This window comes from Poecile atricapillus, chromosome 19 (genome assembly GCF_030490865.1).
Source record: "Poecile atricapillus isolate bPoeAtr1 chromosome 19, bPoeAtr1.hap1, whole genome shotgun sequence".
Classification (NCBI taxonomy): domain Eukaryota; kingdom Metazoa; phylum Chordata; class Aves; order Passeriformes; family Paridae; genus Poecile; species Poecile atricapillus.
The window spans coordinates 4,495,171-4,507,802 of record NC_081267.1 but is presented as its reverse complement, the minus strand read 5'-3'; the positions used below and the strand labels follow the sequence as shown (position 1 = coordinate 4,507,802).

The following is a 12,632-nucleotide window of genomic DNA, read 5'->3' as shown; positions in this document are numbered from 1 at the left end:
ATCCTTGTCTCCACCGTGCGCCTACCAATATCCTTGTGCTGTGGAGCATTTGCTCTGAGCCACACCTTGGGTCACCCTGCTCCCGAGTGTCACAATCCCCTAACACAAGTGGGAGTTGTGAGAGGTTTGTTTGATCTCAGAGTGCAAAAAGGACACCAGGGGATTTCAGTTTAAATCACAACAGCACTAATGCACCTTTATTTTAGTGCCAGCAACAAGAGTTATGTGATAGAGGAGAGGGAGAGAGAGATGGAGAGAGGGATAAAGAGGCAAAATGCAAAAAGAAAATAAGGGGGGTTATAGCTACCAAGGGATGAGACAGGGTCGCTGGTGTCTTCTTCCATGGGGAGATCTCTCTTGAAGAAAGTAACTTGGAAAAGTCAATTTTATAGTCTGTTTCAAAGCGAGGGGCAGCTGGCCAAGAGGTGGGGAAATTCCTCGGCTATTGTGATGAGACCCCTTGCTCTGGGAAGCAGGTGTAAGGTACAGAACAGGCCGCTCCTTACAAGTCCCTGCTCAGCAGCAGGAATGAAGGCAGTGTACCTTGACAGCACAACAAGCACACCTGCAAACCATCACCTGGCAAGCTTCCACCTCAACCAGGCCAGAGCCCCTGCACAAATTCCCTCAGGGTCTTCAGGGTCTCGGTCTCTGTTTTTGCAATGTTTGTGAGGCAAATGAGGGAATCTTCAGACTGTCTCTTACACCCTAGTAACCCCAAATGACACCAATGACCCCAAATTACCACAAATAACCCCAAATTACTCTAAAGGACCCCTCTGACCCCACACCTGACTCCAAATGACCCCAATGACCCCACACCTGACCCCACAGGGCACAGACATTTACCCCCTGCTGAGCTCGGTCCTAAACAACCCCAAATCCTTCAAAAATCCCCAAAATTTGACCCTTGGAACTTCCTGGATGAGCAGGGTCAGTTCCAGCGCAACGAGGCCTTTGTGCCCTTCTCGGCCAGTGGGCACCCCAAAAATCCCATAAATCCTTGGGGTGGGGTCCTAAATCCTTCTGGAATCCCAAAAAATCCCCAAATTCCTTTGGGGTGGGGCCCTACATTCTTTTGGAATCCCAAAATTCCTCGGGGTGAGGACCCCAGACCCATTTGGGACCCCCACCCCTGAAACCTCCAGACCATTTTTGGACCCCAATCCCAAAGCTCCCAGACCCTTTAGGGACCCCCCAGACCCTTTCTGGGGTAGCCCAGACCCTTTTGGGACCTCAGACCCTTTTGGGATCCCGTAGCCCCCAGAGTCCCCAGACCCTTTGGAATCCCCTCGGCCCTTTTGGGATCCCCAACCCCTGAAACCCCCAGCCCCTTTTGGGACCCCCAGCCCCTTTTGGGACTCCCAGCCCCTCTTGAGACCCCCAGACCCTTTTGGGACCCCCGACCCTTTGGGGTGGGGCGGTGCTGACGCCCCCTCCCCACAGGGCAGTGGCTGTGCCTGGGGGAGGCGCTGGCGCGGGCAGAGCTGTTCCTGTTCCTGACCTCGCTGCTGCAGCGCCTGCGGCCGCGACCCCCGGCACCCCCCGAGGAGCTGCCCACGGCCCCCCTGGAGAGCGGCTTCGCCAACATCGTGCCCCGCTTCCAGCCCCTCCTGCTGCCCCAATGAGACCCCCCCAAATTCCAGACTGCTCCCCAAATTCAGGAACTGCCCCAGGATCGGGACCCTTCCCCATGGATGGAAAATCTCCCCCCAGATCCTCCCCAGATTCCACTCCCAACATCCCCCCCGCTTCCAGCTCAGGACTGGGCTCTGTTGAGACCCCTCCCCAAATCCCACCCCCAAGATGCCTCCCCATCGCTGGAAAATCTCCTTAAATCCACCCCAAACCCTGCCCCAAAATGGGGAATCCTCCTTGAGACCCCCCCCAAATTCAGGCCTCCCCAAAATGCCCCTTCTCAATGGGATCAGGACCCCTCTCCATCAATGGAAATTCCACCAAAACCCAAAAAATTCTCCCCAAATCCCTTTCCCAAAAATCAGAACCCCCCCAAGACCCCTGAATTTCCCCCCAAAACCACCAAATGCCTCCCCAAAAATACCAAAATTCTTCACAAATCACCCCAAAAACCCCAAAACCCCCATACTCCCCCCAAAGTCCCAAATCCACCCAAGACTCAAAATCCCACCCCAAAACTCCAAATTTCCTCCCAACCCCAAATTTCCCCTCAAAACCCCAGAATTTATCAAAACCTCCAAAATTTCCCCACCCCCCCAAATTTCCCCCAAAACCACCAAATTTCCCCCCCAAACCCCAATTTCTTTCCCAAAACCCCAAATCCTCCCCCTAAGAAACCCAAAGTTCTTCCTAAAACCCCAAATTTCCTCCACCTACACCCAAATGTTACAAAAAAAATCCTAAAATTTCTGCCCTAAAACCTTGAAATTCCTCCAGGACCCTCAAAGTTTCTCCCCAACACCCCAAATTTCCCCCAAACCTCCAAATTCCCCCCAAATTCCCAAATTCCACCCCAAAACCTGGGAGACTCCCCCACAAAAAAACAGCAACTTTTCCCCAACCCAACCCCCCAAAATCGCAACTCCCTCCCCAAAAATCACCAGAAAAGTTGAGAATGTAAATTTTTTATTTCATATTTTTCACACCTTGGGATGGGGGGAAAACACCAGAATTCCTATGATTTTTCCTGTTTTTTGGGGGGATAGGCATCTCTCCAAATTTTCTAGCCCACCCAGGCGACCCCTCCCCAAAATTCCTGCCCCTCAGCCCCCCAAATTAAGTGCAAATAAATTAAAAGAGGAAAAAAGAAAAAAAAAAGGGGGGTGGGGGGGAAAAGTAAAAATAAAGAACAACAGAAAAAAAAAAAAAAAAATACCCCTCAACCCAATTTGGGGGGAGGGGGACAAAGGATATATCGAGGGAGGGGTCGAATTCCCAGGAAAAAATTGAGGGACCCCCCCAAAGAAAACTGGGGGACCCCCCCCCCCAAAAAAAATTTCATTTTAAAAAATACCAAAATAAAAAAAAAACTGGCAAAAAAAAGACAAAAAAAACCTGAAAAATTTGGGGGGAACTCCCCCTTGAATGAAAGGGATTTTGGGGAATTTTTTTCCCAAAAGCAGCAGGTTTTTGGTGGTGGCAGGGGAGGAGAGACCCCCTGCAAATTCCTGGGTGTGTCCCCAAGACACCATCTGCGGAGGCAGCGGAGGGGAACAAAAAGGCCATTTTAGGGAAATTAAGGGAATTTGGGGAGATTTGGGCAAATTTTAGGGAATTTTGGGCTTTTTGGGAGGTCAAGGGTGGGTCTCGAGTTTGCAGGGTCTTGCATTCCAGGGCTGCAGGATCATGTCCAGGGAGGCCACAGTTACCAGGAACAGGCATGGGACACCAACGAGATGGGATTCTGCTCAGGAAAACATTTATTCAGCTCAGGAACAAACTCAGATCCAGAGACAGCCCCGAACAGAGGCAGGGAGATGGGGTTTGAGAACCAGGGTGGAGTTCAAGGTCAGGGACCACTGGGAACACAGCAAGGGAGAAACCCCAGGGGCCCAAACCCAATCAGAAATCCCTGGGCTGCCACCCCACAAGGGATCCAGGGTGGAGTTTCTTCCTGGGCTTGCAGGGCCCAACCTCTGAGGCAGAGGGATGGAATTCCCTCTTGCCCACACCTCTCACTTTAACAATGTTCATTTGAAACTAAATCTTTGCCTCCCTGGGCAGAGGCACCTCACACAGAAACTTAGTAATGGGCTCCCACTCCCTTCATCATCTCCAAACTTTGGCTGTCTCATTGCAGACCCCACCCCACCTCCCCAATCCCAACCTCAACCCATCCCATTCCTGCTGGACATCAAGACCCCCTTCCCAATCCCTATTTCCCCCATTTCACACCTCCCAAACTCCATCCCACCCATCCTGCCCCACCCAATGCCCATCTCACCCCTCCTGATTTGCATCCCACTTCACCCAGTCCCCTTCCAACCCCATTCCACCTGATGCCTTCAGAAGGCTGACCTTGAACAGAGGCCGGACAGAGTTAAGAATAAAGTTTATTAGAATAATTTAAATACACCATGGGCAGTACAAGAGCCAGGCCAGGGCTACACCCAAGATAGACCAGAAATGGTCACAAAAATGGACAAGTGATCACAAGGTCTCACATTTTTAGAAGTTTAGGTCCATCTGCATATTTGGGTTCATTGTCCAGTTACAGCTTCAGATGATCAAGTCCCATCCTTCTTGTTTTCTCTCTTCAGTCCACCCTTGTTTTTGCTTTTGGGTTTGAAACTTCTAACAACTGTCCTTGGTATCAAGCTAGAAAAGGATTTGCTTTGTCTACCTACTCTGTGAAGAGAGCTCACTAATACTTAATATGAACTTCAAAACTACAAACCTAGGCAGTGCAGAATATGAAAAATATGAAAGCTAAAACTTAAGGCAACACACCCTGAGGGGCTGTGGAATCCAGGAATTCTGGGTGGGAATGAGTACTTTTCAGTGGCATAGAGTGGTTTTGAGGTGACAGATTGAACCCTCTCATCTCCATGAGTGACAAAAAATGGAGAATACTACAACAGATACTCCCACAATCCCCAAATCCTCTCAATTATCTCCTTAAATCCCAGATTCCCTTAAAGCACTAGGAAAAAGTGAGGCTTTAGATGCCTTTGATGAATTTGTAGACTTTTATTCAAATTTTATCTGTTTTAAAGCGAAGAAGATGAATTAAAAGAATATCAGGGCCAAATCAAAATGACCTCCAGCCCAGTGTGTTCCCAATGCAGATCACTGGGAACGTGGGTCATCAGGGCTCTGCCCAACGTGGGTCCACTGATGGGGGATGGAGCTGGGGCAGCACACGAAACTCTTCCTACACTTGGGGCATTCACAGGGTTTCCCTTAGTGGTGCTTTTGTTGGTGTTGGGTCAAGTGAGATTTCTGGATGAAGCTCTTCCCACACTGGGGACACTCGTAGGGCCTCTCCCCAGTGTGGATGCGTTGGTGGGTGATGAGGTTGGACTTTTGCTTGAAGCCCTTCCTGCACTCGGGGCAGCGGAAGGGCCTCTCATCCGTGTGAATCCGCTGGTGCAGGAGGAGATGAGAGCTGGTCTGAAACCTCTTCCCACACTCAGGACACTCATAGGGCCTCTCCCCAGTGTGGATCATCTGGTGGATGGTCAGCTGGGACTTCTGGCTGAAGCTCTTCCCACATTCCCCACACTCATAGGGATATTCCCCAGTGTGGGTCCTCTGGTGGATGGTCAAGTTAGAGCTGTTTCTGAAGCTCTTCCCACACTCAGGACACTCATAGGGCCTCTCCCCAGTGTGGATGCGCCGGTGGGTGATGAGGGTGGAGTTTCGCTTGAAGCCCTCCCCACAGTCGAGGCAGCAGAAGGGCCTCTCATCCGTGTGAATCTGCTGGTGCCTGAGGAGAGTGGAGCTCCTGTGAAACCTCTTCCCACACTCAGGACACTCGTAGGGCCTCTCCCCAGTGTGGATGCGCTGGTGGGTGATGAGTTTGGAGTTGAAGCTGAAGCCCTTCCCACATTCCCCACACTCGTAGGCCCATTCCCCAGTGTGGATCATCTGGTGGCGGATCAGGCTGTTGCTCTGGCTGAAGCTCTTCCCACACTCCAAGCACTTGTAGGGCTTCTCCCCATCCTGAAGCTGCTGATGAACCACCAGCTCAGAGCCCTGGCTGGATCTCTGCCCACCTTCCCGGCACAGGGTGGGTCTTTCCTCCTCAGAGCACCCTGGGATGGGTTTGGAGCCCCTCCTCCTGCGGGATCTCTGGGGCTTTTCCTCCCCATTTGACTCCTGTGCTGTGGAGCCCCTCAAAATGGCCTCTTCCACAAGGTTCTGCTGTGGGGATTTTTCCTCCCTGGTCTCCATCCTCAGCTCCTTGTCTGGGGGAGGAAGGACAAGGAGGATGGGATTTGCCTCCGTGCCAGAGGGAAGGGGAAGGAGATCCCCCAGTGCGTCCCCGGCAGGACGGCGTCGGCAGCGGGGTTGTCCTGCAGCCGGGGGCCAGGCTGGGCTGGGAGATGGAGCAGGAGAGAGGGGGAAAGGGGCACTGACTTCCTCCTCACCTGCCTGGGTGTCCTGGGGCATCTTCCTCTTCCTCGCAGCCTTCTCCTCCATCCGGCCAAAGGTCTGGGAATGGGAAATCCTGGTTTGGGGAAATACAATGGATGAGCACATTGAGTTGATGTCCCACATTGTCCACACATTGATGTCCCTCTGCCAAAGTCCATCTCTAGATGTCACCGAACATCTGAGGTCTATAAAAACCTCCCAAACACCAAGATTCACCCTGAAAATGCCTCCCAGGAGTTCCCCATCTTTCCTCTCTCCCTTTTGGTGTTCAGGGGTTCCCCCTGTCCCAGCTGCTGGGGGTCACGCTTGCACTGGGGTACCCTGTCTGCTCTGTCCCTGCCCTCCCCAGGCTGCTGGAAGTGCCAGGAATCCAAAAAGTTCCCCGTTTTTATCTCCTCACTTTAGCATGCTGGGACCTCCCAATATCATCCCAAGGGGCATTTTCTGCTCAGCTTTGGAGTTTTTCATTTTCCAAACATCCCCCCCAAAAAAACCCCAACCCAGGAACCCCCCAGGATATCTGGGCTGAGCTCCCCCTTCTCGGTCACCTGTGGGATGGGGGATGATGATCCCATGGGTGGGGGGCTGTGAACTCTGGGAGTGCTTGACCTCATGGTTCCTTCTACTTTCCCTGATCTTCATTTGTCCCTCCTCTTCCTCCTGCTCCTCCTCCCTAACTCCACCTTCTTCTTCTACTTCCATCCTTTCTCTCTCTCCTTCTTCATCCCTCCTCTTCCATCCCTCCTCCTCCTCCCCCAGGAGCAGTGACACCCTCGGTGCCCCGTTCCCAAACCCCTCACAGCCCACGGCAGGAGCGGGGATGGAGCCGGGACAGGTCGGGATGGGCAGCGCGGGGCTCTCCGCTGCTCCCACCCGCTGGGGACGGGGGGAACCCGGCCCGGGGAAAAGGAGAGGGAAACTGGGAAAATTGGGGGCTGCAGATCCAACCTGGGGCTGGCTGGGGACCCTGGCTGGGGACTGCCAGCCCTTGGGGCTCCTCTGGGGAGATGCGGGAGGGGGGAACACAGAGAGGGCTGGGGGATCCCAGGAGTGGCAGCACTGGCAGGGACTGGTTTGTACTGGGGTAACTGGAACCTTACTGGGGTAACTGGGAATGACTGGGAATGAGGACAAGCATGCTGAGGGCAGCTGGGATATACTGGGAGTGACAGTGACCATACTGGGAACAGTTGGAACCACAGTGGGAGAAACTGGGAGTGATTTGGACCATGCTGAGATGGACTGGGACTATTCCAGGGACAACTGGGATCATACTGGTAGGAACTGGGAAGAATTGCAACTATTCTGGGATCATACTCAACTGGGATCATACTGGGATCACAGTGGGAGCAGCTGGGTCCCTGCTGGCTGAGACTGGGATCCCACTGAGGGTGACTGGAATCATACTGGGATTGACTGGGAGTGGCTGTGAGCAACTGGAATCATGCTGAGAGCAACTGGGAGGAGCTGGGAATGACTGGGAGCGTGCTGGGGCTGACTGGGATATACTGGGAGAGACAGGGAGTCCCAGGGATCACACTGGAGGCTACTGGGGTCATACTGGAACTGACAGGGAGCAACTGGGGCCCCCTGGCCTCATACTGGGAGTGACTGGGATTAGACTGGGAGTGTGACGGAAACTGGAAAATTGGGGAAAAAATGGAAAAAAGCCCAGGATAAATTCAAGGAAAATGGAAGGGAAAATTCGGGGAAAAAACAGAAAAATATCAGGGTGAAATTCAAAAAAATCAGGGAAAAATCAGGAAGAAATTGGGAAAAACAGGGGAAAATCTGACAAAAAATTGGGGAAAACCAGGAAAAATTTTGGGGAAAAAAAAGAGAGAACTCAAGAAAAAAAATGTGAAAAAACTGGGGAAAAATCAGGAAAAGACAGTGGAAAAAATCTGGGAAAAATCAGGAAAAGTCAGAAAAAATGGGGAGAAAATCAGGAAAAAATAGGAAAAGAAGGAAAAATCATGAAAAACCAGGAAAAATTGGAAAGAATATTTGCGAAATCAGGAAAAAAACTGGGAAAGAACTTGGAAAAAATGGGGAAATACAGAAAAGAAAGAGGAATAAAAACTGGAAAGTAATAGGAAAAAAACCAGGAAAAATCAGGTAAAAACTAGGGAAATTTGAGAAGAAATTGGGAAAAAGCTAGAAGAAATTTGGGAAAGGAAGAGAGAAGAATCAGGAAAAAATGGGAAATACATGAAAAAAATTGTGAAAAATTGTGAGGAATGAGGGAAAATATCAGGAAAAGAAAGCCGAAAAGACCCTGGGAAAAATCAGGAAAAATCAGGAAAAAATTGGGAAAAATATTGGAAAAATGAAGGAAAACCCAGAAATATCTGAGAAAAAATTGCAAAAAAATAAGGAAAATAATTTGGAAAAAATCAGAGGAAAAATGTGGAAAAAAAAAGAGAATCAGTGGAAAATCAGGGAAACAAACAGGAAAAGGATAAAAAAATCTGGAAAAATCAGAAAAAATAATGAAAAAAATCAGGAAAGAATTGGGAAAAACCAGAAAGATTAGGGAAAGGAAAAGGGAAAAATCACGGAAAAAAATGGGATTAAAGCAGGAAAAAGCACAAAAATCAAGGAAAACTTTAAGAAAAGAAATGGGGAAAAATTGAAAATAAATTAGAAAAATAACAAAATAATGAAAAAAAATCAGGAAAAAAATCAGGAAAAAAATCAGGAAAAAAATCAGGAAATAATGGGGAAAATCTGGAAAAATATTGATCAAATATTGGGTAAAATCAAGTAAAGAGAGGGAAGAAACCTGGAAAAAATCAGGAAAAACCAGTAAAGAAATTAGGAAATACGGAGAAAAATCAGGGACAAATTGTGAAAAAAAATGGGGAATAACCAGGAATAAATTGCGAAAAGAAGAGGGAAAAATCAGGAAAAACTAAGGGAAAATCACGAAAAAAATTTAGGAAAAGAATTGGGAAAAAAACAGGGAAAAATCAGGAAAAGAAAGAGGAAGAAGACTGGGAAAAAATTGGGAAAAATCAAGGAAAAAAAAAAATGAATACAAGAAAGTGGGGAAAAACTTTGTAAAATTGGGGAAAAAAAATTGGCAAAAAACTAGGAAATATCAAGGAAACAAACAGGAAAAAATCAAGAAAAATTAGGAAAAAAAGGGAAGTATTTGGACAAATCAGAGGGAAAAATCAGGAAAAAAAAATGAAAAAAATGTGAAAAAAATTCTGAAAAAAATTGTGAAAAATCAGGAAAAAAATAAGGAAAAGGGAATAAAACCTGGAAAAAATCAGGGAAAAAAATCAGAAAAAAAAATGAAAGAAATTGGGGGAAAATCAGAAAAAAAAATGGGAAAAACAAGAGAAAAAATTGGGAAAAAATGGGAAAAACCAGGAAAATTATGGAAAAATTTGAGAAAAAGTTGGGGAAAAGACAAAAAAATTTTGCAAAGAGGGAAAAATCAGGAAAAACAAAAAAATCAGGAAAAAAATGGTGAAAAAACTGGGAAAAATTCAGGAAAAATCAGGAAAATTAATTAAAAAAAAAAAAAAGAGAGAAAAGAATTGGGGAAAATAATGGGGAAATTCAGGAAAAAAACAGGATGAAATCCCCCTATCCCATTTTTCCATGGAATTTTGGGAATTGCCTACCTGGGAGGTTGTAGAAGAATTTCCAGACCTGGGAATCCAGGGAGTGGGGAAAGGTGGAATTGCAGATGAGCTGCTCCAGATTTTTGGGAAGGTTGATGGCCTGGTCCTCTTCCAGCTTCCAGAATGTTCAGATGAATCTCACTCCTCCTTCCGGCTAGAAATCATGGAAAAACCATGGAAAAATCATGGGAAAGCTGTGATTCAAATTCATGAAGTTTTGCCCCCAAACACCCTTTATTCCCACCAAAATTTCTATTTTTCCCTGCCAAAATATTAATTTTTTGGAATAATTAAATGGGGAAGATTAGGGGGAAATAGGGAAAAATAGGATGGAAATGGAGCAAAAATGGGGGAAATTGGAGCCAAAATGGGAAAATAATAGGGAAAAAATGGGATAAAAATAGGGAAAAATGGGATGGAAATGGAGGAAAAATTGGGAAAAATGGGAGAAAGGAATGGAAGAAGATGGGGATAAAATGATGGGAAAATGAGATAAAACCAGGATAAAAATAGGGAAAAAAATGAGGGAAACTGGGAGAAAAATGAAGGGAAAATGAAGTGAAAGTGGGAGAAAAATAGAAGAAAATGAGTAAAACAGGAGAGAACACGGCAAAAAAACTGGGGAAAAATGGAGCAAAAAGAGGGTAAAATGGGGAAATGCATAAAAATAGATTAATAATGGGGAAAAAAATTGAGGAAATATAGGAAAACATGGGGGAAATTTGAGTAAAAATGGAGGAGAAATAAGAAAAAAATTCAGAAAAATTGGGAAAAAATTGAGGAAAAATGAGATAAGAAAGGGGAAAATGCAGGAAAAATGAGAAAAATGGAGGAAAACTATATGAAAATAAGATAAAGGAAAAATAGAGCAAAAATAAGGAATAAATTGGGATAAAAATAAGGAAAATTTGGGATAAACTAGATAAAAATGAGGGAAAATGGGATAAAACTGTGGGAAAATAGAGTAAAAATGAGGGAAAAAATTGAGATAACATTTGGGGAAAATGGAGACAAATTGTACTGGAAGTGATTTGGCTCATCCTGCTGCCGAGGAAACTGAAACCACACGGGGGGAGCAACTGGGCAATGCTGGGAGCAGCCACTGCCGGCACCGGGAGCCCCGAACCCCTTTCCCGGCCGTGCCGCCCCTCCAGCCCCAGCACCCCCCGGGGTCCCGGCAATCCCAGGGGTCCCCCCCTCTCGGGGTCCCCGCTTTGCGGCTCTGGGGCTCTCCTCTCTCTGGGGTCCCGCTCAGGGAAGCCGCGGCTCTCCCGGGGCTCCCCAGAACCGGGGTCCCCCCGCCCCCGCGGCCCCGGCAGAGCTCGGGGGGCCCGGCCCGGGAAGCCCAACCCCCACCGCGGGGGGACCCGCATCCCCCCGGCCCCTTTGCCGGGGCTCTGCCGCCACCGGGACCCCCCAAAAACACCTCCCGGGGACCCCCGGTGTCCCCCCGAGGAGCATCTGCGGCTCGGCTCTGGAGCCCTGCCATCCCCAAACATCCCCCCCAAAAACCCCAAACCCAGGGACCCCCGGGGTATTTGGGGCGAGCTCCCCCTCCCCGGGCACCTGCGGGATGGGGGGCGATGGTCCCGAAGGAGCTGCAGATCCAGAGAGCGGGGAGCGCACGTGGAGCCTCCTCTGCCTGCTCCAGCTCTTCCTCCTCCTGCTCCTCCTCTTCCTCCTCCTCTGTCCCTCCTCTTCCTCCTCCTCTGTCCCTCCTCTGTCCCTGGGCGTGGTTCGGAGCCCTCGGGTGAGCGGGGCCGGGCCGGGACACGATGGGAAAGGGCTGGGTCCCCCCCAAACCGAGCTGGGGGCAGCGGAGGTTTGGGGGAACAATGGGAACGGGGCGGGACAGGGGGACAGGGGGAGTTGGGAGCACTGAGGGTCCCCCAGTTCACCCCAGGACCCCCAAGCCCCGTCCCAGCCCCCCCAGTTCCCCCCGCAGCCCCGGCTGAGGGGGGCTCAGCCCAGGAGCCGCCGTCGTTCGGGGCTCCCCCGAGTGCAGGAACGGGAGAGTTCCCGGCTCGGGGAGGCCCCAGCAGAGGAGGGGATCTTGTCCCTCTTCCAGGGCCTTTCAGGGTCTTCAGGCCCCTCTCAAGAGGAGTTTTTATCTTTCTCAGGTTTTTTGGGGGGGATCCCACCACTACAGGGGTGTTTTTTCCTCCCCATTTTAGGGTGTTTGTGAGGCCGCAGCCCCACAAGCCCCTTTTGAGGGGGGATCATGACGGCTTTAAGTGATATTTTTAGGGGTGGGTTGTTTTGGGGAACCTGCTGGTAATGCAGATAGGGACCCCACGCCAGGTATGAACCTTCTCAATGTCTGTATGGTGTTTTGCAGTTTTGGGGAGTTTTTGGAGCATCCAGGGATGTGTTTGGGATCCCGGGGAGGTTGGGGTGTCCCGGGGGGTTTGGGGGTTCTCGGCAGGTTTGGGGGTACCTGGGCAATGTGGGTGGCAGTGCTGGGGACCCTGTGCCGGGTTTGAACCTTCTCACTGTGCACGGGCAGTGTCAGCGTGTTCCTGGGGGGCCCGGGGGGTCACCCCAAATCCCAGGGACCCCAAATGCTGAGGGACCCCCCAAACTGCCCTCACCGCTGGATCTGCTGCAGGCAGGGGGGCACCAGCACTCGGCCCCCACCCTCCACCATCACAGGGGGGCTGTGGAAGAAATCTGGGGGTGCACAGACAGGCCGGGTGGGACCCCCAAAGTCCTGGGGGAGGGGACACAGGGGGACTCCCAGGAATTCCTGTTATAGGGGAATGAGGGGGGACCCAGGAAGAATTATGGGGGGAACCGGATTGGGTCATGGGGGGACCCCCAGGAGTCTTGTGGGGGGGTGGGGAGGGCAAGGAACAGGGCAACCCCCAGGATGCGATTGGGGGGGAACTGGATTGGAGCTCCCATGGCTGCGGGATG

The 12,632-nt window shown here is 50.0% G+C and overlaps 1 protein-coding gene across 1 annotated transcript in view; it reads right to left on the bottom strand.

Moving 5' to 3' along the window:
• Positions 1 to 12,632, bottom strand: part of LOC131586330 (uncharacterized) — a gene marked incomplete at its 3' end in the record, with an annotated part of 381,810 nt that overhangs the window by 365,808 nt on the left and 3,370 nt on the right. The window contains 1 exon segment of the mRNA XM_058853155.1: positions 4,905 to 5,643. Within this exon segment, the coding sequence (XP_058709138.1) occupies positions 4,905 to 5,643 (739 nt within the window).